This window comes from Haliotis cracherodii, unplaced genomic scaffold (assembly GCF_022045235.1).
Source record: "Haliotis cracherodii isolate W230 unplaced genomic scaffold, xgHalCrac1.p SCAF_39, whole genome shotgun sequence".
NCBI classification, from domain to species: domain Eukaryota; kingdom Metazoa; phylum Mollusca; class Gastropoda; order Lepetellida; family Haliotidae; genus Haliotis; species Haliotis cracherodii.
The window spans coordinates 646,551-674,001 of NW_027266296.1; the positions used below are offsets into that span (position 1 = coordinate 646,551).

General features: G+C 40.5%; 1 protein-coding gene across 1 annotated transcript; it reads left to right on the forward strand.

The window, feature by feature from the left end:
* Window positions 1-15,156: 15,156 nt before the first annotated feature.
* Window positions 15,157-27,129, forward strand: LOC139478101 (sodium-dependent proline transporter-like). The gene is made up of 13 exons (XM_071260416.1): window positions 15,157-15,304; window positions 15,813-15,944; window positions 16,763-17,042; window positions 18,097-18,229; window positions 18,828-18,962; window positions 19,353-19,456; window positions 20,125-20,249; window positions 20,771-20,883; window positions 21,309-21,440; window positions 22,124-22,223; window positions 23,921-24,021; window positions 25,724-25,891; window positions 26,974-27,129. The coding sequence occupies exons 1-13, from the start codon at window positions 15,157-15,159 to the stop codon at window positions 27,127-27,129; spliced, it is 1,827 nt and encodes a 608-aa protein (XP_071116517.1).
* Window positions 27,130-27,451: the final 322 nt, after the last annotated feature.

Sequence of the window (27,451 nt, forward strand, 5' to 3'; positions counted from 1 at the left end):
TAAAGGCACCCTTCAACAATGATCCCCCACCCTCCCAGGGATCATCTTCGCCGTCACCCCTCCCCAAATGAATCTAAGCTGACCCTCCATTCAAAATGAACCTAATCACCGAGGCACTACGCATCTCTCTCAATTGCAACCGTTTTTAATTCAACCTACACCGTACCCACCCCACTCCTTTCCCCTTCCCGCCTCCCCCTTCAGCATCTCCCGCAGTCCCCCAAACTTGACCCCTTCTGCAGATTACGTGCTACCGCACGTGCTTTTAATTTTGAATAATCAATTCCCCATTATCGTCTGAGACTTAGTGAAACAAAGCCGGCCAGTTCCCTTTGTCGTTTATCATCAGTACCCGTTGCCATGGAAACCTTTCGGACAGTGAAATTTTATTTCGTCTACGGGTTTATCAATCTATCATATGGACATGCCCCCTCATTACCGCTGGGGTAGCATTGGGGGTAATTGTACACACACAAGCGAGAGGCCAATTCATCAGATTTAGCCACGATTATTCCAGTACTAATGTTTCCTAGCGCAACAGTAATTAATCTTTATTCAAAATATAACCTTGTACATTTTAGAAGAAGAATGTTGATTTGTATGCTGGTCTTCGGTCCGTAAAACGTGTACAATACACTTATATTTTTATACTTGCTTTCGCAACAAGACATAATAAAGGCCCCAGCAAATGAAAGAATACACCCATGTTTAATGGTAGCCAATCTCATTAAAATCAGATCTTAGTTCTCGCTACCGCTAAGCTTTGTTTAGCGGTAGCGAGAACTAAGATCTGATTTTAATGAGATTGAATGGTAGCTAAAGATTCAACACAAAAGACATGTATTGGATACGGGAATCAATGGGGTTTTTTAAACTTACGTTTGCAGTGTTCCGGCTACTGTTTGATTACGTTTAAAATATTTTTTGTCAAAGTGTATACTTTTTTTCGCCCGGCGGAAAGGTTTGAAACAAGTCTAGTCTACAGATAGTGAGTGAGTGAGTGAGTATGGTTTTATGCCGTTTTTAGCAATATTCCAGCAACATCACGGCGGGGGACACCAGAAATGGGCTTCACACATTTTACCCATGTCGGGAATCAAACCCGGGTCTTCGGCGTGACGAGCGAACGCTTTAACCACTAGACTACCCGACCGCACCTGTAGTATTTGTAAGCCAGGCCGACCGCCCCGCCCACAGATAGAAAAATGTGTTTAAGGAAAGTAGAATTGAATGTTTTTGATAAATGAAATTAATATTTGCATAATGTAATACTCAACCTTTGATAAGGATAATCAAATGTGTCTCTCTTTTGATACACTTGACATTTTTGTGTGCAGTTTTGTGTATCTTTGAAGGATAAAAATACCCCTTTCAAACATCGAACAGTATATATGCTATATAAGCACCACTATGTTGAATATAAATGCAGTTGAATAAATCTAATTAAATACATGGAGCATGATATCACCCTTAATGACAGAAGCATGTTACTGTGGGTTATATATATTTTAGCAAACAAACAATGAAATGTCATAACTCACTGACCTTTCTATGAAGCTTACCAAATATGGTGAATCAAATCACAACTTCCGGTTGTGTGGTAGTCTAGGAGCATTTCCGGTGTTTACGGACTCATTGCGATGTAAATGAGGGTATAGTTTGAATGGTATACCGGTCAATTAATGTAAGTTGATAGTGTGATGAAGGTCTTGAGTCACCCCGTTTAACTGCCGGCTTTGATCCATTAATTTATCATGAACTGATCTGGGGCAATTATTAATTCAAATATTGACATAAGCAGGGCAGCTGGTGTGGTATTAAGAGTCAAAGATTTTAATACCAATGTTGACATGATCTGGATAGAATGCCTGATGGTGTATCACCCAAGGGAAGTCTTTACCATGCACACAAGCCTGACACAGTAATGAAATTATGTTGTTTTGTGTGTGTCTTGTTGATTCTTTATTCTTTTCTCCCTTCTTTTCTGTTTTAACTTTTCCTAATTTTTATTCTACCACTTCAATATGTAGTGATTGAATAAGTTTGGTTAAATGCTGCTTTGAAAAATATTTCATGGCGTATCAGCTTGGAGGAAAACCGGAAGTGATGTCTACCGCTTTGTTAACCCACGAGCACGTGTAGGATGCTGACAAAACTAGAAACATAAGCATGGTGAACCTGAGGTTCGAATCAACTATAATAGGATCCTGGGAACCTTAAGAAAGGCAACTCTGCACAGTGAATTCTGGCGCCTTAGATGACTGGACCACCGACACTTACATGCACATGTACATGCACATACACGCACGCGCGCACGCACGCACGCACACACACACACACACACACACACACACACACACACACGCACGCACGCACGTACACACGCACAACACACACGCATACACGTTTATATAACAACAAATCGTGAAAGTGTGTCATGACCCGTTCACGTGGCCTGAACATCTGAGAAAATATTCAAATTGGTGGCAGGCGAGCGCATTTAAGAAATCAATTCATTGCAAATTCAACAATTCGATCTTTAAAGTAGCTAACTGGACTTTCAAAAACAGGAAAAAAATGTAAAAGGAATTGTAAACAAACTGAATACAGATTTTGGATACACCTCCAAAATAGTGGCATAAGAATGGGTATTTAAAAAACGGTTTTTAAAACATAACATAATACCTTTCAGTGATACATAAACATTAGTTTCTACTATTTCCACTATTTTGCCTTTAATATAAGGTGGAATGTCTTTCGGCGGATAATCGAGACTGGTTATTCTTTGGCGTTGACGTTTTATGTTTATCTCTGTGTGTGTGTGTGTGTGTGTGTGTGTGTGTGTGTGTGTGTGTGTGTGTGTGTGTGTGTGTGTGTGTGTGCGTGTGTGTGCGTGTGTGTGTGTGTTGTGTGATATTTCTGTGTGTGGTGCAATAAATTTGCTTGTCATGAAAACCGGTACTCTGTATATATGTCTGATTTCATATGTCGATATCCTACAAGCTTCTTGAAAAAAGACACAACAGTGTTATTGCGATAAGAACTGGGAATGTGTACCCTTGTTAAAACGCCATATCTCTTAAAGAGGTACAACTTTCCAAGCTCTACGTCACACTTTCACTTCGACTGGACACCTGTCTAGTGATATATTCATAGAGCTGATTGTGAACGCCGATAGTCAAATCAATGTTTATGATATCGCTGTGGGGAGCTTAAAAGTCACGTGATAGTCTCAGGTTTGGAACATCTGTCTTTTAACAAATAGCATCAGTATCACGGCTCGTAAGAGATAGGTCAGAGTTTGACATTGACATGTACCGCCTAAAAACACATTTAAGGAGGAAGTATGTAGTCACGTTTTAGTTTAAATTGAGTGAGTGAGTGAGTATGGTTTTACGCCGCTTTTAGCAATATTCCATCAATATCACAGAAATGGGCTTCACACATTGTACCCATGTCGGGAATCGAACCCGAATCTTCGGCGTGACGAGCGAACGCTTTAACCACCAGGCTACCCGACCGCCCCGTTTAAATTGAGAGAGAGAGAGAGAGAGAGAGAGAGAGAGAGAGAGAGAGAGAGAGAGAGAGAGAGAGAGAGAGAGAGAGAGGGGAGATGTTTCAGGGTTTATATGTTAGTTCGATGCTTGTCGTACGAGCGAGACAACTTAATAGTCCGACGTCATAAAGTCGCAATATTGTTGTGTGTAGCGTTTAACAACAAACAAACGTAAGTGACCTACTCCTGTGTAACCATAATTTGACAATCATTCCATTATAAAAAACAAAACAAATCCGAATCTTAATCACAAACCTATGAACACAACCATTGTATCGCCACAACGTAGTCCGATACATCACTCTGTCCGAGAAACTCTGGCAGAAGGTAAATTAGTTTGTCGTGTCTAGAAACACTTACACTCAACATTCTCGACATGTGGATAACCAGAAAAAACAATGAGCGATCACCTGACCCTGATCTGTAGGAGGGGGACATGGGTCTCCCCGGATACGTGCGTCCGTGCAGGGCGCGACCTCTTTCCATCCCCCAGGAGTAGCCGACATGACCTTGACCGTTTTCTACATATCTTCATCTAATACCATGTTTCTGGCCATCCCTTACCGCTCGGGATTGAGCTATGTCTGTTTTAAAGAGGCATTTGTACGAGCAGAAATAGACTTGCACAAGTCTCTAAGGCATTAATTATTTGTTTAAATCATTATTTCTTGATTATACACATAATAAGAACAAGTTGTTTCTTTAAGAAACTAGCGTCCGTAGATATAGTATCCGCCTACTCTAGTATCCAGACTTGCCTATTATAAAGATAGTGTTACTATACACCACGGACTTACCGTTAAGTACAGCCTTGGAGCAAGGCTAGAGCAGAAACTATTAGTTTATTTTGTTCTGTCATAACCGAACGTTTTGTTTGTTTGTCTAACGCCGGACTCTGCAATATTCCAGCTATATGCATGGGCCACTGAAAATCAGTGATGACACCAGGTGTTCGCGAAAAGGGTAAGCAGGTAAGACTGTGGCGATACAGTATTTCTCATTGCCTTCCGCTGCCTCATTGTGACATCTTAGTTGCAGACTTAACACTATTTTCGTTTCTTAACTAATAACCACAACAAACTAAGTGTCCAGTACTAAAAGACCGTTTTTGAATGAGAGGGCAACAGGCAATTATTTAATGATCCTTAGCATAAACATGAGAACAGTCACATACAGAATTGTTCAACACTACAGAGCTCAATGAAAGCAGTGAAGTTACATACTTTCCAAAACAAACCAACGCACGTGTTTTCAGGAAATTGATTGTGTGACTTCTACAATGCTTTAAAAGCGTTGTGGTCGGCATGTGTGTGTTTGGAAGACACCAAAGATCATCACAGTTCAACCAACGTGAACGGAAACATCTTGGCATATTCCGGTTGTTTCACCATCTCCAGCACACTCCCTGTCCATGGAACCGAGAAGCTTGTGGAGGAAACTTTATGGAATGGCAGCCCCCTTTTCCACCAAGAACTTGGCGTAATTGCTCAGATTCTGTTGCCCTGGTTGAGGTTGATGTAAACGTCACTTAGACCATCCGACCCGTGAAGATCCGGGGTAGAATAGGTCTTCAGCAGCCCATGCTTACCGTAAAAGGCGACTATGCTTGTCGTAAAAGGGGACTAGCGGGATTGTGTGTTCAGGTTTGCCGACTTGGTTGATGCATGTCATCGTATCCCAATTGCTTGGATCGAAGCTCATGATGTCAATCACTGGATTAGGGCCAGACTCGATTATTTACAGACCCCTGGCATAGCTGGGATATTGCTGTGTGCGGCGTTAACACCAAACAAACAAATCTTGTTTCCCCATTATTCTTTTTGTACGTCCTGTTAGTCTCAACAATTTGTGGATGACAGACATAATATATTACTGGTTCCTGTTAGTTTTGCACATAAGTCTATCATTGTAAGGCTTGATTATAGTTTGGGGTAAAACAACATTCACTCACTATTTCGATTCAGGAGACTTTTCCAAACACCTCAACATGACATGATTAAATCTCTGTGAACATTTAAATACTCATTGGCATGAACAGAGAAAAAATATGTCAAATGCTTTTCTATCCATTGTAGCTTGTTACACTGGCAATTTATGTTATTCAATAAACGAAGCCAGAAAAATCTGATTGATTCTAATATTGGTGCATAATTTGACGATTGTGTGCGTTGTCAATGATGATTATCAAAAGAGATGTATTTTTCAGTGCTTGTGCCTTGGCAGTAGACGTCACCAGATTGGAGTCCCTTGTTTAGGGAGGATGGCTATCAGAAGCAGACTGGCGGCCAGCCGGAGAACTGGACTGACATCACCGACTAATACCTTGCCAGATACACAAACAAAGAATACCATTGTTTGTTTGTTATTTAACGCCGCACTCAGCAATATTTCAGCTATTTGACGGCGGTGTGTAAATAATCGAGTCTGGATCAGACAATCCAGTGATTGACATCATGAGCATCGATCCACGCAATTGGGATACGATGACATGCATCAACAAAGTCAGCGAGCCTGACCACCCGATCCTGTTGGTTGTCTCTTACGACAAGCATAGTCGCCTTTCACCTCAAGTATGGGTTGCTGAAGACCTACCCCGGATTTTTACGGGTCACAAAGAATACCAAACCTACCATGATGTATATAAGGATATCACAATAGTAGTACCATAGTTCTTTGCAAAAATTCACCTTGCATTTAAAAAGACATTACATGATAAACAATTGAAGGAACTGTGAAGAACAATGCTTCTCTCCTTTCTGACAGTTTTTTTTCAGCAATTCGCAACATTCGGCCAAACAGGGACGCGCGTATACCGTTGACGTATAGGAATACCGGTTGTCTCACAGCATGTAAACACATATTGACTTACATATTTCGAGATCCATGTTAAATGCATGCTAAATGCCTGGCTTACAAATACTACAGGGGCGGTCGGGTAGCCTAGTGGTTAAAGCGTTCGCTCGTCACGCCGAAGACCCGGAGTCGATTCCCGACATGGGTACAATGTGTGAAGTCCATTTCTGGTGTCCCCCGCCGTGATATTGCTGGAATATTGCTAAAAGCGGCGTATAACCACACTCACTCAATCACTACAAATACTACATAGATAATTTACTTTAGGGAATGAACATCGTGTCTCCCTGAATTACCTATGCAACGGGCAAACACCTATCAACAAACTCAGTGAAAACCGAATGAATATTTTACTCCAGATTCGTAATTGCCATACTCCAATACTGAACTAAGATTAAAAATGGTATTGATAATGGTCAGCTAATATTAGATACTAAGATATACATAAGCATTAGCTTATGATATTGTACATTAAAGAATTTAATCAAAAAGATCAGCCCAGGTTGCCTGTGATAGACTGGAGTTTCTCTTCACTGTCGTCACGATATGGCTGAAATATTGCCGATGTGACGTTAAACTTTAACTCACTCACTCACTCTTCACTGGCTCTGTTGCTATTCTGAATATCAACTAGATTGTGTCCTACCACGCTGAATACTTTATCTGCATATACCGTAGCCTGCCTTAATACACGAGTCAGTGAGAGAGTAAGTTATTTTACCAAATTATGGAACATTCCATCAATTTCAAAGTAGGGGCGCCAAATCTTGGCTCCACATATTGTTTCCTTGTGGGTTTATTTATCCGGTTGTCTCTTCGGGCTGGGACTTTGTATGATCATGAGATTTTTGGTGTTTTTGGCCACTGCTGCAAAACCAGATATTATATAATTAAGACAATAAGTTTAAATATTTATTTACCTAAAAAAAAACGCCTTGCAAGAAGGTATTTTTGTGGCAGACAATTTGTTTTCGCAGATTGAAGCATCATTTTTTTTTTACATGACAACTTTTTTTCAATCAAATATCCTGAACTGCGGTTTGGTATATCGATACGTGTGCAGTTTCTCGTACATCTTCGAAGTCTCCCGACAGATGGCCTTATTTTTCTGAGAGTGGTTTCCTCCCTTTGCAAGGACCCGTGAAGATCCGGGGTAGAATAGGTCTTCAGCAAACCATGCTTGCCGTAAAAGGCGACTATGCATGTCGTAAGAGGCGACTAACGGGATCGGGTGGTCAGGCCCGCTGACTTGGTTGATGCATGACATCGATCCCAATTGCGTGGATCGATGTTCATGATGTCAATCACTGGATTGTCCGGTCCAGGCTCGATTATTTACAGACCGCCTTCATATAGCTGGAATATTGCTGAGTGCGGCGTTAAACAACAAACCAACCAACCAACCAACCTCCCTTTGCAAAGGAGGCATCACCCCCATTGGTTTGTACGACTTTTGGGTAAGTATTTTGTTAGATTCAGCATCTTTATAGTGTGTCCCACGTGTAATATTTCTTCTTCTGAAATACGATAATATGTATCCAGGGAAATCTCATAGTATGACGACCGCCTCCGTGGTCTAGTGGTAGCGTCCGCCCGAAGAGCGGAAGGTCCGGGGTTCCATCCCCGGCCGCGTCATACCAAAAGACGTTAAAAGATGATACTTGTTGTTACCCTGTCTGGCGCTCGGCATTAAGGGGTTAAAGCAATGACTGGTCGGCTCGGAGTCAGTATACTGTGTCTGAGAGGGGTATTCATGTTAAACTGCGGCATGGTTTCTCAGTGTGCTAGCACTATAAATCGGCATCAGTCCGGTCTAGTACAAGCAGCCACACACACACACACACGTGCATGCACGTCGCTATATAAGTGCAATAATCTTGGACGCGACGTTAAACCCAATTTCACCTCACCTCACAGTATGACAAGCGAGAGCCAATATTTGTGCTGGAGAAGAGTTGTGTTTGGTTAGAATGGTCCCCTTAGTTGTAGTGTTGGAATGGTTAGTATACGACTGTGACGAACCACGTGTTCTACGATGGTTACTGATGATGTTTGATAGTGTCTTTGCAGTGTCACATGCAGTAACACAACGTCTATTTCACAAAACGAATCCTTTGGTCTCTACCATCAGCGATCGAAACTTGGAAAGATAGTTTTCAAAAGAAAAGGCAATCTGGGCATAGGTTCTCCCCCATAACAGAAATACAACCTGATCTCGAATTAACCTTATTGAGAAGTAGTCCCATGGGCGTATTCGGGTTCACGTTTATATTTTGATACATCTTGGACATATCATCTCTTGAATGTTTAGAAAGTGATCGACCGCCTCCGTGGTCTAGTGGTAGAGCGTCCGCCCGGAGAGTGAAAGGTCCGGGGTTCGATCCCCGGCCACGTCATACAAAAGACGTTAAAAGATGGTACTTGTTGTTACCCTGTCTGGCGCTCGGCATTAAGGGGCTAAAACAAGGACTGGTCGGCTCAGAGTCAGTATACTGTGTCTGAGTTGGGTATTCATGTTAAATTGCGGCATGGTATCTCAGCACCACACACACACACACACGCACACACGCACACACAAACGTGCGTGTACGTTGCTATATAAGTGCAATAATCTTGGACGCGACGTTAAAACCCAATTTCATCTCACCTTAAAAAGTGATCCATAGCCTTGCATCCTTTAGTTCGCGCATGCGAGTTGTGAAGTTAAAATTTGCATAATGACATTCCGAATTCTTCAAGATATCAATTTTTCAGTTATACGGGGTGAAATTAGGTACCTGTTTAAGCTGTGTCGGAAGTCTTCTACTGAAGAAGTTATTATAGAGCTCCCGTTACGTTAACGAGCGTCAAAGTAGAAATGGTTCAAAACTTCGGCTTATCATGGCGAATCAATCGCTTTAAAGTCAGTTTGTTGTTTCTCCGTTAAGTACATACATATAGAGAATCTCACCCTCGTGTCGTTTGATATCAATTATATCAACGAGTGTTGTTATATTTGATATCAAAAGACACGAGGGTGAGATTTTATCTATCATCCAACATCATTCTTACAACTTTTTCAGTTTGTAGACAGTAATAAGCAGTGTCTTAAGTAAAAAGTACTGCTAACAACTTCAGTAGCAGAGCCATCTGTGATGTCATTTGATTGTGACGTCATGGAAACCAATGACATCACAATGGTCTGTAAAACATTGTGATGCAGTTTTATTGCAGCGATATCTACAGTGTAGATATCGCTTGATCTCACCCAAGCGTTATCTCCCGTGGAAGCCATTTACGGATGATCAAAGGTATTAGTGCCTTTTGTGTGTTGTCTTTAACATATTTGACTCTTTACTCCTGTATGTTTTCTGCAAAATGTGAGGCAAATAGCTTCGCCATGTTTAAGGTGTGACACCCCAGCAGATTAACTGCAGTTACAAAAAGAAGGGAAATAACTCGTGCCGCACCTTATTATGTATTTTATTTGGTTTGTTTTCTCGTAAATGTAAATACAATAAACTACGGTTAAAACGAACTCAAAGGGACTACTAATTTTAGTTCGTTATAACCGTAGTTCGTTATAAGTACATATACAGCATGACTACAGCAAGTAGTCGGGACCAAAAAGTAAGTTCGTTATATCCGTCAGTTCGTTATAAGCGTGTTCGTTATAACCGTAGTTTACTGTATAGGTTTCATACCTTTATTACATTTATTTGTTAGAAATACAATGTACAGGTGTTCAACACCAAAACGCAGTTAGCAACGCGCCCATGAAAATGAAAATAAATGGTAACAGTTGATTACCATCACCTAAAGTCAAGAACAGCCATTAACATATTACGACTGGTACATTAATCTACATCGTTCAGCGTACATTTGCTATCAACAACATGAGGCTTAGTCCTTTAAAACGCGCGAGTCCTAGGTACAGTTACGGTAACCTCACCCTTATTATCATTAATACGGCATCTGTGAATAGTTTTCAGTTACTTATTCAAAAGGTTTCATTTCTATTTCTTTTCTAATTATTGACAAGCTGTTACCGCTATGTATGCAAATGACATTGCAGTAACGTGTTTAATTTGTAAAAATGTTATACTGGTCGATATTTCCACATTGGCAGTTTGTTTCTTTATTTGGTTGTTTTATTTAAGACTACATTATATATATATTTTCTGAAATCCACGTGAGTAGTCAGTTTTCATTTTCTGTGTTTGTTTCAATGTGGCTACTGTGCTCATATGCACAGTGACAATGTCAATTTATTATCATATATGGCATTGTGTGTTCATAGCTTTCGGCCATGGGAGCCGTGCCAAATTACCCTTGTCAGAGGGGTACACAAAGTATGTGATCTAGACTACCAGTTGTCGGACTTTCCTTTTTGTAGAAGCCTCGGTGGCTGAGTGGGTTAGATCACTGACTTTGTGTGCTGGCGATTAGGTGCCTCACTCTGGCAGTGTGGGTTCGAATCCCGGACGAGACTCAATCCCAAAAAGAACGAGAATAAGTACTTTACTAAGAAAGTGATCCCAAATATAACAGTTGATACATTTGACCACTTTCTAAATGGCAGTGTATCTTCACAGGTTATCTGGTTTTAATTTCTAGTCTAAGTGTAGAAATTGTAATAAGTTCCTTCTGTGTACTTATAGTAATTATCAACCGCTAGATTGATTTTACAAGAATACGCTTCCGTACAAGGATTACCTTGGCTAGGGCTTTGCTAATATTTGAGCAATATGGAGTGTTTTGTACAAACAGCCAACAACGAAATAAGGCGTATGTATTACAGATTTTGGAGAGACATAGTCAACGTGAAAGGATACAGAATGCCAAACTGAAGGCAGTTGGACAGAACAGTAAGGAGAGACTCGTCTCAAGTGATAGACATAGACATATTCAAGGTAAGAGTCCGCCATAGTCTGAACATGTCATACAGGCCCTGAAACAAATATATCCAATACAGCCCAGACAAGTCTATAATGTTTGGCAAGTATAGATTACTGCAATATCGAAGAAAGTCTCTGGGTTGCTTTTTATTACATTTCATAATTTTTCTTCTGTAAAAATATGTGCATTTCAGAGACAAGATGTTAGCCTAGGTCCCTTATAACGACACAAGAAAACTTTGTTGCAAGGCATGATCACGTCGGCAAACGCTTTGTTCGTAAAATTCATTTGACAAAAACTAATTTTAAAAAATGTTTAACCAACACAGGCATATTTCAAACAAAATCAACACTATAGGTTTCAATTCATTCGCACTGTTTTACATCTTACACCATTTTTTTACTACCATGCGATTACATAGTGAATTTGATAACCAGCGTCTTTGAACGGTAATTGGGCGCAGTCACGCACGTATTCAGGCATGGATGAAGCCGCAAGCCGCTTTCGATGACGGGCACGTAGGCGTTCTCTCGTTTTCTATGCCCAACACACGTCATGCATTTCAGGATTTAAATAATACTGAAACTGATCAAGTATCAATATATCGGGAATTCTAAGTGAGTGGGTGAGTGAGTATGGTTTTACGCCGCTTTTAGCAATATTCCAGCAATATCACGGCGGGGGACGCCAGAAATGGGCTTCACACATAGTACCCATGTCGGGAATCGAACTCGGGCTTCGGCTTCGGCGTGAGAAGCGAACGCTTTAACTAACCACTGGGCTACACGACCGCTCCGGGAATTTTAAGAACAAGTAGACCAAATATGACATGTTATAAACAATAGTTTATAAACAATGCGAATTTCAGATGTGAAACTTTGAATAAAAATAGAGTTTGAAGATGTTTACATTGATGACATGACATTTATGGATCTAGTTATCCATGTATGGTGCCACCAATTATTGCACTGGTCTATTATTCTTAAAAGCATCAATTTAGTAAATCCTGTTGAATGGTTTTCATGCATGTTCTAACCTGCATTTCATATTCTATTCAAATAAACATGGACAGGTTTCAAATGTAAAAACGATGCCATTCCTTATGAATAATTAGTTTACAATTGCTGAAATGGCAATAATAATGTAAAGCGATATATAGATAAGAACCTATTTACATGACTATGAGTTAATTCATGCGTTAAATAAATAATTACATATACTAGACTGTGACACTTTTATCAAGCATTTGCTGATATTAACGATACAGCTGAACGTTAGGATCTTGGAGAACATTCAAGTGAAGGCTGTGGTGTTTAAGTACCTTAATCGTACGTAAGTACATGTGAGTGAGTGAGTGAGTGAGTAAGTAAAGTAACTACTTCGTCAGCTCTATACTAATGTTGACTCATTTAAGTTTTGTTTGTTTGTTTGTTTGTTTGTTGCTTAACGCCGAATTCAGCAATTTTCCATCAATATGACGGCGGTCTGTAAATAATCGAGTCTGGACCAGACAATCCAGTGATTGACATCATGAGCATCGATCCACGCAATTGAGATACAATGACATGTATCAATCAAGTCAACGAGCCTGATCATCCGATCCCGTTAGTCGCCTCCTATGACAAGCATAGTCGCCTTTTACGGCAAGCATGGGTTGCTGAAGACCTATTGTTGAGTGCAGCGTTAAACAACAAACCAACCAACCAACCAACCAAATCACATCATTGAAAAAATGAAAAATGGAAATTTGGTACGAAATTATTATACAGTTTGAAACTGTGCTCAGACATATTTGCAGTTTGAAGTGATGATATTTGGTGTATTTGCTCTGCACTGAAATACATATGCACATATTCCTTCTATTGGGTTGTCTTAAACAAGAAATTCATGTATGCGACCAGTGGACAGAGAGTTGTTTTCACTGCATGTAAGACGGGTTGTTGTCGTGATGTTCGTGTGGGGTTACACGTTAGTCTAGATATTAAATCAAAGACAACCCCCTAATACGAGGGTTGTCTGAAAAGTTCTAAGTCTAACTGTGAAAGACCCGTACAAAATCGATGGTTTTCATTTATTTCTCCACATAGTCCCGTTCCAGGTTTTCACACTTTTGCCAGCGATGCTGCAAGGCCTGGATGTCGGTCATGAAGAAATTTTCTTCAGCCATCCTAAAAAAGTCATTAACAGCGGAACTGACTTCATCATTACTAGGAAAATGGTGACCGGCTAGTTCCTTTTTCATTTTGGGAAACAGGTGGAAGTCTGACGGGGCCAAATCGGGTGAATAAGGGGGATGGTCAATGAGTTCGAAGCCACAATCATGGATCGCTGACATGACAAACACCGATTTGTGAAGAAGGAGCATTGTCTTGGTGGAACAGGACTCCTTTAGTGAGCATTCCCCGTCGCTTTGCTTTGATAGCTTCACGCAACTGTCTCAGTAGGTCAGCATAATGTCTTCCATTGATAGTCTGGCCTTTTTCATGATAGTCAATCAGCAGAATAACCTTGGAATCCCAAAAGACTTAAGCCATCACCTTTCAAGCAGAAGGAACCGACTTGGTTTTTTGGGGGGCTGGTGATTCCGGATGCTTCCATTGTTTAGACTGAATTTTGGTTTCTGGTTGAAAGTGATGAATCCAGGGCTCATCCATGGTTACAAATCGGGCCAAAAATCATCGGGATCTGCTTCAAAACGGCATAAATTGTCACGGGACGTCAGGAATCTCACACGTTTCTGATCCGCTGTCAAGAGCTTTGGCACCCATCTTGCGGAAACTTTTGTCATTCCCAACTCGTTGGTGATAATGTGCTCAACTCTCTCATGAGAGATGCCCACAACACTGGCAATATGTCCAGTGGTCAATCGTCAATCAGCCATCACCATGTCATGCACCCGGGTAATGTTTTTTTTCCGGAATGGTTGCTGTTGAAGGCCGTTCTCATCGTCAAGGCTCTCTCTGCCACGCTTGAATTCCGCAGCCCACTTCTTTACAGTGGAAAAGGAAGGGGCATCACCCCCTAAAGTTGAGACCATGTCAGCCTGTATCTGTGTTTGAGTTAGCTCTTTCAGTTGCAGGTACTTGATGACTGCCCTATAGCCAGTTTTGTCCATTTCTGGTGATTTCAAAGGGTAGGTTCACAAGATGGTCTGGTACAAAGACAATAATAACACTACAGTTGCAGTTCTTATGTCTATGATTCATTAAATGATTGTACTTGTTGGTGGCAAAAGTTTGTTTCAATGCGATTGAGATATCCCACTTAGGCTTAGAACTCTTCAGCCACCCCTCGTAAGTAGGTAGGGCTGGGACGGGTAACTCGGGTGCTCGGGTCGGGTGGGTACTGAGTAGGACCCGGGTACCCACAGGACTATCCGGACCCGTGGTTAGTCACGTGATATATTGTATAATGACAAAAATGATCTAGAACTCTATGGTTACAGTAAAGTCACTAATGTTCGCATTTCTTTCTGAATATGCACCCATTCCTACCGATTTTTCATATGGTTGAAAAAATATATAACTTAATTCAACTTCAGTGTATGAATGACCAGATTGTTTAATACATGTATCTAAATACGTTTTGCGAGGGCTATGGAAAATGCTCGCTACCGGACATTTTGAGACATCTCCTGAGACCTACAGTAGGTACCCGGGTAGGGTCGGGTAATAGGGTGATGGGTACCCGGGCAGTACATTTGGACTCGTCCCCGCCCCATTGCAAACATTCTCATCATTTCTTAACAGGTGCTCCCCGAAACATGCGTGAAGCAAACACAAATGTATAAGCAAACAAAACGAGTTAACTGGCTGTTCCTAATTCAAGTTTAAAAATGTCGTGAGAGGTGCGTGAACCATTTGGTCATCATGTCGGGGAGAGGACGAAAGGCAGGCGATCGTGGACAACGAGAAGTTTGGACAAATAAAAGAGAGTATATACTGTCTCAAATCGGCTTTGCTGTAGGGTTTGGGACATTTTGGAGATTTCCTTACCTCTGTAACAGGAATGGAGGAGGTATGTATGGATGTAATTTATTATAACACATCTTGAGCATAATTGATTGAAAATGACTTCACAAATGGTAAAACATATGCTACCTACCATCAACTACAGGCAGTCATCAGTTTTGTAAATACATAAATATTGTTTTCTCAGAAAGCACTGATATACCTTTTGGCATATGTAAACAGCAAATTAGCTTAACACTTGTCAAGTTGTATATGAATGAAATACTTATTTGCGGCCCGAAACTTGGGAAGAATATGGTCTGTGAACATAATACTGATTGTGGAGAAATCTCACTCAAAACATTTATCATGACATGTGATTGTGTTTGTTGTTTAACGCCACACTCAGCAATATTCAAGCTTTACGATTGCGCTCTGTTAATAATCGAGTCTGGACCAGACATTCCAGTGATTGACATGAGCATCGATCTACACAATTGGTGTCGTCACGATAAGTGTATTCGCGATGAAATAGTTGAATATTATCTCTTAATATTTTTTGTTTCGTTTCACAGGTGCCTTCCTCATCCCATATTTCAGTGGAATACTGCTGTGCGCTGTTCCCATCTTCTTCCTGGAGGTTTCCATTGGTCAGTTCTCCAGCAGGAGTGCAGCTCACGTGTGGACCATGTGCCCTTTGTTTAAAGGTCAGGACGCCAATTTATAACCTATTCATTGGGATCTCTATTAAGTAAGAGAGTTCTTTCTATAGGCATTAAAACCTATGGTGAGGTTTTACTTTCAAAGTAAAACCTATTATGAGGTTTTATTTTCGTTCGGGAGGTTTTACTTTGAATGTAAAACCTCAAATCCCAGGTTTAACCAAGTAACTGAAAATATGACAACAAGTAGAAATTCAAAATTTTAATTCAATTAAAATTGAATGTCATGTGTACAGTTCCGCGTGGATATTTAAAAGCGACATCACTTCAGAGTCTCTGGTGAAAGGACAGCTTCGGCCCCTTGGTTTTTCCCTCTCCCCAGGGCATGCTCTGTTTACCAAAACCTCGTAGGCGTGTTTTCTCCAATACGTAATACTGTCCTCTGCTAGATCCCGTGGACTTAAACAGTGTCTGTCTGCACAAGTGCATATTCAACATACACCAGTGTCATTCACTTGTAAAGATGTTAATTGGGGAAAGAAGCAATTGTAAAAGGAAATGAACACACGATGTCATTTAGAAAGTGGTCAAATGTAACAAATGTTGTACTTGGGATAACGCTTTCTTCGTTAAGTACAGATTCTCGTACTTTTGATTCGGACCCACACTCCCAGAGTGAGGCACCTAATCGCCAGCACACAAAGTCAGCGATCTAACCCACTCGGCCACAGTACAACGCTTGATCCTGACATGAACGTGTACGCGTTCTTTCTACTGATTTTATGTTATTTTATCGGTTTATCAACTTTGATGTGGAATAATACCTTCAACATTGTTTCTACATTACTTGCTTCTCTTTCCAGGCATTGGAACCTCGCAGACAATAGTTTCATTCTTAGGCTCCGTTTCCTACAATCTAGCCATTGCGTGGACTATATACTATCTATATAAGTCATTTTGGCCAACACTGCCTTGGACAACCTGTGGCAATTGGTGGAACACAGATCTGTGTGTCAAAGATCTCGGCAGCAACATCACATACAACGACTCCTATCTGAATCTCACTGCCGGAAATGTCCCCGGGGGTACAGGTGCTTGGAGAAAGCCAAACGAGTCCTTGACAGCATCAGAGGAATTCTGGCAGTGAGTCTGTGTCTTCTTTTAAGTGGTAATGTTTTCACTTACTGTGTATAACGCCTTGCAGCAGTCATGATATATTCATTCGCACTAACATGTGCATGTAAAAAGGATAAGACGGTAGTAGTCTGTGCACAGTTTGACTATTCTGCTTTCCATCCATGGTTTAAACATGAAAAGTTTGAAAGCCTAGGACTAGGACTATTCATTCAGCCACACAAAGTTTGTTGTTTAACGCCACACTAAGTAATATTCCAGCTATATGACGGCGGTGTGTAAATAATCGAGTCTGGACCAGACAATCCAGTGATTGACATCATGAGCATCGATCCACGCAAATGGGATACGATGACATGCATCAACCAAGTCAACGAGCCTGACCACCCGATCCCGTTAGTCGCCTCTTACGACAAGCATAGTCGCCTTTAACGGCAAGCAGGGGTTGCTGAAGACCTATTCTAACCCGGATTTTCACGAGTCAAATGTTCCGTTGATTGTCATGTTACACTTAGTCCTTCCTTTTTCTTATCAATCCATTACCATCCCTCGAAAGCTCTTTCCTTTCTGAAATCATGATATTCTCGAATACGAGCTACAATTTGAAGAGTATATGATAAAAACAACTTGAAAGCAACTTAATCATTTAATCAGTTAATGTTCTAAAGAAATAGATCATGTGAGTTAGAGCACATCTCGAAGACATTTGGATATTTTTTAACAACGCTTTAGATACTTTGCATTCCAATATATGAGAAGGATGATGTAAATAAACAAATTAAATATCAAATGATATTGAACATAGCAATGTGCTAAATGAAAATCTAGATTGGCCAGAAGTGGGATTGTACAAATACAGTAAACTACGTATATAACGAACACGCTTATAACGAAATGACCGATATAACGAACTTATATTTTAGTCCCGGTCTTTAGTTGTATATATGCTGTACATATGCCTATAAGGAACTACGGTTATTACGAACTAAAATTAGTGGTCCCTTTGAGTTCGTTATAACCGTAGTTGACTGTATGGGTAGATACCTTTGTGTTGTCTTTGCAGATACAATGCTCTGAGGGTGTCCAATGGCGTGGACACACTTGGTTCAGTCCAGATCCATCTAGTTATATGTGCTTTTATCTCTTGGGCCGTTTTGTTTCTCTGTTTGATGTTCGGAGTCAAATCAGTTGGAAAGGTAGGTGCCATGTGTTATACGTGTATATGTATTATGGAGCGCCTAATATTTGAAACAGACGACGTTTGAACACTCAACTGTAATTTGCAAAAACTTCAAATGCATTTATTTATTGTTGTGTGTGTGTGTATGCGCATGCGTGCGTGCGTGCGTGCGTGCGTGTGTGTGTTAGTGTGTGTGTGTGTGGCTGCTTGTACAAGTCTGGATTAATGCCGATTTTATATTGCTATTAAAGATACCATACCACAGTTTAACACGAATACCCCACGCAAACAGTCTACTGACTCGGAGCCGACCAGTCCTTGTTTTACCCCTATTATACCGAGCGCAAGGCAGGGTAACAACAAGTACCACCTTTTAACGTATTTTGGTATAACGCGGAAGGGGATCGAACTCTCGACCTTCCGCTCCCCTGGCTGACGCCCTATCCAAAAGACCACGGAGGCGGTTTTGGAAACTTTGAGCTCTAGTAGATGAAAATATATTGGTCCATTCTTGGCTGTACATATCTTTCAATCTGGCTTGAAAAAGGGTAAGAAAACTAACTATACATCCAACATCTTGGTAAACCCAAACTCATTATGCCAATGTCACACAGGTTGTGTACGTGACAGCGGTGACGCCGTACCTTCTGCTGGCTGTGCTGCTGATCAGGTCGTGCATGATGCCGGGATCCGAAGACGGCATTCTCTATTTCCCGAAACCTGATTTCTCCTACCTACTCTCGGCTCAGGTCATATTAGTAGCAATAGTGCAATCGGCAGAGATTTTGTATGATTATGGAAAAGGTTTTGTCATTTTTATTACACATTTCATAACACTATTTTTTCCAAGATGTATGTTATATGTCAATTCTTGACTATCTATTCCAAGGAGAGATCTGTTTGATGGCTGTACACGTTCTTGATTAAGTATGTCCATGGATAGAGTCAGTCTGTAGTATGATGAATATACATGATATATTTGTAGAATTTTTGTGGAAAAGATAACTTTTAGTGTTACGATAAAAGGGCTGAGGCCCAATATTACAAAATGACATGCTGAGTTTGATTGTCTAAAGTCTTCAACGTTAACATTGAATCAGTACTGTGCAATGACATCAACGAGTTTATTTCCACGTAAGGTGTGGCTGGAGGCCTTGCTGCAGGCTTTCTACTCCATGAATACAACTTTCGGCGGCCTCATCACCATGGGCAGTTTCAACCCTTTCCACAATAATATGTTGAGGTAATGCTATTCAACCCTTTCCACAATAATAAGTTCAGGTAATGCTTTTCAACCCTTTCCACAATAATATTTTCAGGTAATGCTATTCAACCCTTTCCACAATAATATGTTCAGGCAATGCTATTCAACCCTTTCCACAATAATATGTTCAGGTAATGCTATTCAACCCTTTCCACAATAATATGTTCAGGTAATGCGATTCAACCCTTTCAACAATAATATGTTCAGGTAATGCTATTCAACCCTTTCAACAATAATATGTTCAGGTAATGCGATTCAACCCTTTCCACAATAATATGTTCAGGTAATGCTATTCAACCCTTTCCACAATAATATGTTCAGGTAATGCGATTCAACCCTTTCCACAATAATATGTTCAGGTAATGCTATTCAACCCTTTCCACAATAATATGTTCAGGTAATGCGATTCAACCCTTTCCACAATAATATGTTCAGGTAATGCTATTCAACCTGAGATCAGATCAGAAGATTAAACTCACAGTGTATATATAATTGGACTTCATTATTCCGAAGATTCACAGGATTTGCATTCAGTGTGAGGACTCATATATTCTACCAGACATGAAATAAAGAAATAAAGAACTTAGCATTACAAATGAACTCATATATGGCATGCAAAACGATGTGATATGTATGTTTCATTTAAGGGATGTTTTGGTTATAACGATCATCGGTGAGTTAAGCAGTATCTTCTGTGGTCTGGTGGTGTTCTCTACTCTTGGTTTCATGGCCAGTGAGGCCCAGGTACCCATATCTGAAGTAGTATCATCAGGTTGGTAGCTCTGTAACATCATACAATGAAAATATGATCACCATTAAAACTCTAACGTGAGTTCTCTTGACTTAATACTTATTTAGGCAATTTGTATGATTAATCGTTCTGGTGTTTAACACGTGATGTGAATTGCATCCGTCGTAAATAATCATATTATTTTAATATCAGTAAGATAAGTTTGTAAATGGATAATTCCTTGTCAAAGCTCAGCTATATATAAAAAACTCGACCTGACAATTGGACACGCGAATCTGCATACTCCTGCAAATTCATTAACTTCAGCAGGCGTGGTAGATTTGCGCGTAGGCCAGTTGGTTGTAATCGTTCGGTCGTAAATGACCAACTGCACTAGCATGAACACGCCCAGTGTGAACATCTTCACAAGGACGTTTCTTAGTTTGTTTACATGTAGTAGGTGATGGAACACAACTTGTAACAACACATATCACGTTCTGTAGGATTCAATGTTTGTGTTGCAATTGTAGCTGAATAAATAACAATTTTGTGTACTTTACTAGGAATAGGACTTGGGTTCATCATCTACCCTGAGGCTGTAGCCAATCTGCCGTTTCCTCAACTCTGGGCAGTCCTCTTCTTCTTCACACTGCTCACCGTTGGCATAGACTCCATGGTAAAACATTGAGTATCTGCCCATCTGGATCAAAATAGGCATTGCCAGTTTGTTGATTTAACGTGCATGTTATATTTAAATGCACGTTGGGTTTCAAATGTATATGCTACTGAAACCAATGTTATTTTGGGTTATGGGTGTGAGCTGATTTACAACTTTATTTGTAGGCAAACATTTAGACTACGTCAAATTGCTTCGAGGTATCTTCCACTCGATTGTGTTTTCCCCATTTCTTCAAGTTATGTAGTGGAAATACGCTAATTCAATGGCAATATTGAATCGCAAGTATATCATTCGACGAGTTCACACATGCATTTTTCAAGAGTTATAGCTGTGCTAAATATATTTCCAATCACATCCGTACATACTCTTTTTGTTGTCTACATGCAGTATCATACAAGTAAAGCCATTATCTTTTCTTACAGTTTAGCTTCGTAGAAAGTGTAATCTCGGGTATTTTGGAAGCATTTCCTTCGACTCATCAACAAAAGCGGGTTGTTGTCACCCTGAGCGTTTGTCTCGTCTCCTTTCTGTCTACTATTCCTTTTGTGACTGCGGTAAGTGTCCCTACTCACATTAGATTAAAACCCCTACTTCAGTTTGTTTGTTTGTTTGTCTGTTTGTTGCTCAACGCCGAACTCAACAATATAGTCGCCTTTTACAGCAAGCATGGGTTGCTGAAGACCTATTCTAATCCGGATCGTCACGTGTCCTGCTTCAGTGGAATGATCTGTGAGAAATAGAAATACATTCAATTTGGAAACAATGTATGGCTAGGAAAGTCAAATTAAAAATGAAAATTTTCGCTGCCATTGCTGCCATCCACTGCCAGATACAACGGGCAATGTTCAGTTACTGTTACATATCCAATTATCACAAACCTGGCATATTCGTCCTTACAACACGAAGAAGGTGATATTAAAATGAATTTCCGTTGAAGATTTCCCCAAACAAATGCAATTTGTCCTTACCTTAGATGTTTGCATGTAAATGGCGACTAATGGGATTGGGTGGTGGTCAGGCTCGCTGACTTGGTTGATGCATGACATCGTATCCCAATTGCGTGGATCGATGCTCATGATGTCAATTACTGGATTGTCTGGTCCAGACTCAAGTATTTACAGACCGCCGTCATATAGCCGGAATATTGCTGAGTACGGCGTTAAACAACAAAAAACAAGCAAACAAAATGTTTGCAGACATTGCACTAATGTGTTACATAACGACTTGTACTCTTCAGGGAGGAGTGTACTACTTCCAGTTGTTGGACTGGTACTCCTCGTCCTTCAACGCCCTTGTGACTGGCTGCCTGGAATGTGTGGTCATCTACTGGATCTACGGTATGGGACGCCATACAAGAAACCTTCTCTCCAGATTGATATGTTCAGTGTTAAACCCAGCTCAGGCATTCGCTTCTCAACACATACTATACAATTGTTATTTGTTTAAACTGAACAGCAAAGAAAGCAATTTTCTTTTGAAATACTTGAAAACATAAGACATACATTTTAATTCAATTTTCTGACAGGTCAACCTTTGAGGGCATGTGTTTGATTACCATATGAATTGTCATGCTCAAGGAGATACCCCTTGAGTGCCAAAATGACAAGTGTCTTGTAGCTTTGATAACATAATTGATGGCCTCCCGGAGCAGCTATACAATCTGTGCACCGTACACTAATTGAGTTGATTGTGTCTGGAAAACGTCTGAAGAAGCTGGGTTCTCTCCTGCATCGGTTCAGCCTCCTGTTGATGAAGAGTCTTTGACTGCCTTCTTCTTACCAGTCGGGATCCAATCTCATCCCAGACATGTTCCATTGGTGCCATGTCGGGAGGGAGAAGACCATGGTATAACATTGATGACGTTCCATCTCATGAAAACTCCATGGAATGACTGCGCTGGGACGGGCCATGTCCTGGAAGAATTGGAGTTGGGGATGAGCCATGAATAGAAGTGTAACATGACGTCAAAGAACGTTATCCCTATAGAAAACCGCTGTCACATGTTCACGGAAGACGTGTAGATGCGTCCTGTGGTGATAACTAAATCCTAACCCACAACCCCAGACTCCCCCCTTACCATCCGCTGGCTTGCAGAACACAGCAGTCAGCATAACGCTCGTTGCAACTTCTTCATAAGTATGCGTCCATCAGCGTTTGACAGGTGGAATCTAGAGTTGATGCTGTTGGGCCCTCTGCAGACGTTGCTGGCGGAGCCGAAGAGTACGTATTGGGCAACCTAAGGGCGGCGGCACTGGATCCCTGCTGCTCTCAGACGGTGATAAATTCTGTTGGATGATACAGGCCATCCAGGTTGCAGTTGGTTTCGGAGATGTGTCACCAGGTGACGAGATACGTATCTTGTGGTGGTCGTCGTGCAACATGCAAGGTGTCTGGCTACAGCAGGAGGCGTTGATCAGGCTTGCAACATGCTGATGGCGATTCCTCTTTGTATGTGGCTCAGTTGGGGCATGCTTCTCTGGTCGAATAGGAGCGGTGGGGTAGCCGAGTTGTTAAGGCGTTCGCTCGTCACGCTGAACACCCGGGTTCGAATCCCCACTTGGGTAAAATGTGTGAAGACCATTTCTGGTGTCCCCCACCGCGATATTACTGGAATATTGCTATAAACGGCGTAAAACCCTACCCACTCACTCACTCTTAGGTCGACTGAAGTGACAGATTCAGCTGATGGCAGTTTTCCTTTTCCGAAGCTTATAACGAACAGACCAAAAAATACACGTGATTTTTTCACGTGTGTAAATGAACACTGGAAATCTGGTTCATTTCTGTTTTGAAAGTTTCGCATTGCAAAGTTCCTGTTTTATCAATCATAATCTACACTTGCGTTTCTTTTGCTGTTTGGTAAATTAAACGTCAATGCAATAATAATAACGCTGTCTGATAGCGTCGAAAAGTGTTTTTTGTGCTCTCATGTAACTTTGTGGGTAGTGTTTTTTTAAACAGATGAAATTAAAAGTCTACAGACAAAGGATTTGCATGTAACATGCACATACAGCACACTGTTTCTTTTTTGCAGGTTCTGATAAGTTCAGCAAAGATATAGAAAGGATGACAGGCCGTCGTCCTCCACTTGTCTTGAGCTTTCTGTCGTCTTATGTTACGCCCGTCATTCTCTTTGTATGTACTGTTTATCAGACTAGGTTTCAAAATATGCCATATGCAACTAAAGTAGCAGTGGTACCACATAATGCACTGTGACGTTTTCGACACATTTAGATTACATAAAACATGTTTTTGTATATACTCTTGAGGAAGGACATTTTGAGGATGGAAAATATTTTATTTTGCCTAAAAAGAGTCTATATGTTCATTCTAAATGATAAAATGTCCCAAAACGGTTTAATTGTCTTTGAGAGAGTTAATATCGATGATCTTTGACATTTGCATGTTTCATTTTTTGGGAACCATTGAATTTGTCACGAACTTTTTTTAAAGCATGTTTTTGACACCTGTCGTTTTCACAAATAATTCATTTAAGGATCTGAATTTGAAAATCGTCATGTCAAGACTCAAATATAATATGAGAAGAGGCTGGTGGCAGACTATGCTGGTGCCCAAAGCAATATGAAACGAGAAACAAACTGCATTGTATACTGCAACACAAGTTTCGGGGTTACTTCCTATAGCCGCATACTGTCAGTAACCGCCAGAATTCCAGAAACAAGGCCCTACGTTAACATGGCATTATTGTACCTCAACGTAATCGACTTCAGAGTCAATTACATCCTCAGTGGTTTCTCAACGTTGGCGTTGCGTTTGGTGTAGTGACGAGTCCCGCTTCCTTCTTAAAATGAGACATGGCGAGCTGTGTGTATCGTCGACAGAATGACTGCGTACAAAAAGTCGACAGATTCGAAGGACAAAATGTCTTGACGTGGAGAGCAATCTGTTTTACGTAAAGAACACATCTGACCACGGACCTATATAGATCCGTGATCTAACCCATAGATCCATAGAATGTGCCAGACAGTCCATTTAGGACAATGGTGCTTGAGTTTGCGACTGCCATGAATGAGATTGTGGCTTGATAAAACAGGCATGTGCTAAAACGTTTCCGTTAATGTTTGATTTCCGTTTCATATTGCAATCTTCCAAACACGCAAATGCCCCACGTATATCCATCAAAGCCTTGTAGAAGTCACATAATGAATCTCTTGATACCACATCTTGGTTTCGTTTGGTCGAGTATATATACTGGGGGGCAAAAGAAAGTATACTGAATCTATTTGACCATCACTCATCTGTGGTAATATTGTGTAAAAATACATTGGTTGGTTGGTTGGTTTGTTGTTTTACGCCGCAATCAGCAATATTCCAGCTATATGACGGCGGTCTGTAAATAATCGAGTCTGGAACAGACAATCCAGTGTTTGATATAACCATATGACCCCTACCGTGTTTGTAATGTTCTAAAATTGTGCCGAAAAAAGCAAATTTATTGTTTTCAAATAGAAGATGTCTATGATACCAAACAGCAGTTGGGTGTTATGCGAAGTCTATTTTTAATTTTTAAACGTTTTAAATCAAATTATGTTCTAAAAAATAAAACTGTCTGGAAGTATTCTTTGACTGCTGACCAAGCGTATGTACAGTTCACTTTTTTGGATGTAATATCGCTATCTTAAGATATTTTCAATTGAAAATCAAAGATATAAATCAAGTGAGAGGTATAATTTCGTTTGCTCATCAGTATATAGTGGGTTCTGCTCGATTGCAAAATCAATTTTTCGGTCGCTGTGACCTACCAGTGTTCCTTTTTACCTTATTAATTATTATGTTTGTATCCTCGCTGTGTATGTCTATATTTCTGTGTTGGCAGGCTGCTTTCATCCTTTCCTTGTTTGGATATGAGCCGCCCAGCTATGGAGAATACATCTATCCGGAATATGCCGAAATAATAGGAATTCTAGTGGCAGTCGGAATCTCTGTACCAATTCCTATCATGTTTGTCTACGAGACGCTCAAGCGGAAGGGAAGTTTACAGCAGGTATGGTATGCTGTACCATCTCTTTATACACTTGCTTATAGGTAATCAGTTTCATTTTAGCCTCGTTTAGGATGAAGGTCGCTGTTCATGCTATCGACCTCTGGTTTGTCTGTCCGAGACAGGGTTCTTTGCGACTACTATGATATAGCCTGCTGAAATCAAGTTTACATTATTATTGTATACTTCAGTGTGAAAGACTGAGATTTCTGAAGTTGAGAAAAGTGGCATTTTCACTGCAGTGAACATAACACTTTGACGGAACTAGTGTCATACAAGAGTGACCTCCCCACAAATTGTCTCCCTTTATCGTAAGTGTCTAGCCCTTGCACAAAAGGTTTACTTCCACACTGACAAGGCAAATAAAACAGATGGTCATTTATGGAGTTAATATCGCTTCTTGCCGTTTGTTATTCTCTTGAAAATGTTTCGTTATAAACTATAAATTTCTCATTTAACTCGTCAATCGAGGCTGTTCGTTTCACAAAGCGCCATTTTTGTCACTTGACCAGCGTGTATTCCTTTGCTTCCATCAGCGGTCTCGTAGCTTTCAAGAATTTTTTTGTGGAAGTTGATTTTGTATATAATCATATCCAATATGTATGGTTATGATATTTAGTGACCTCAAATATGTTTTTGTAACGTTGTTTTTTTGAATATTTTTAAGATTTTCTAAACTCGGAACTACTTTAATTACAAGGGTTGGACACGTCCCTGGGTGTTGGGGATAATCTACGTATCAAGGTTTTACATTGTTATACAAAAATATCATACTACACAAAAAGTATATAATAGATAGGATATTCCATGTGTCTCGTGAAATATCATGTTTCTCTCATCTCGTGTCGGGGGAAAGGAGATATTTTCACTCGATACATGAAATACTCACTATTTCTTATAATCGTTCCACAATTAACGAGATTTAGGCAAGAGGACTATACACATTAATTTCATGCAGCGCTATAATCATTTTTATGATCTATTTTATATAATAAAAGTCACAAATGAATGAATATGCAAATTCGTTAAGTGTGACGATTTAGTCTGCCGTGATGATGATTATCAAAAGTGATGTATGTTAACAGCGCCTGCGCCTTGCCAGCATCCCGGCACCAGACTGGGGTCCCTTGCGTGAGGAAGATCGCTATGAGGAGCAGTCAGTGAACCCAAGCATTGGACTGATGCCCCAGACAAATGCCTTGACAGATACAGATGCTCATGAGCTAATTACAAATACATAAAGACACCTCAACGATAGTATCATAGTTTTTACTATAAAGTAAAAAAGTTAATGTTATGTATGGAAATTCAAGTTGAGGCGAAATATTAGTTCACATAGTCACGTGCATGCACTTGTGTGTGGAACCCGTGAAGATCCGGGTATTATAGGTCTTCAGCAACCCATGCTTGCTATAAAAGGCGACTATGCTTGTCGTAAGAGGCGACTAACGGGATCGGGTGGCAGTATTGCTGACATGGTTGATACGTGTCGTAGTATCCCAACCAATTACGTGGATCGATGCTCATGATGTCAATTACTGGATTGTCTGGTTCAGACTCTAT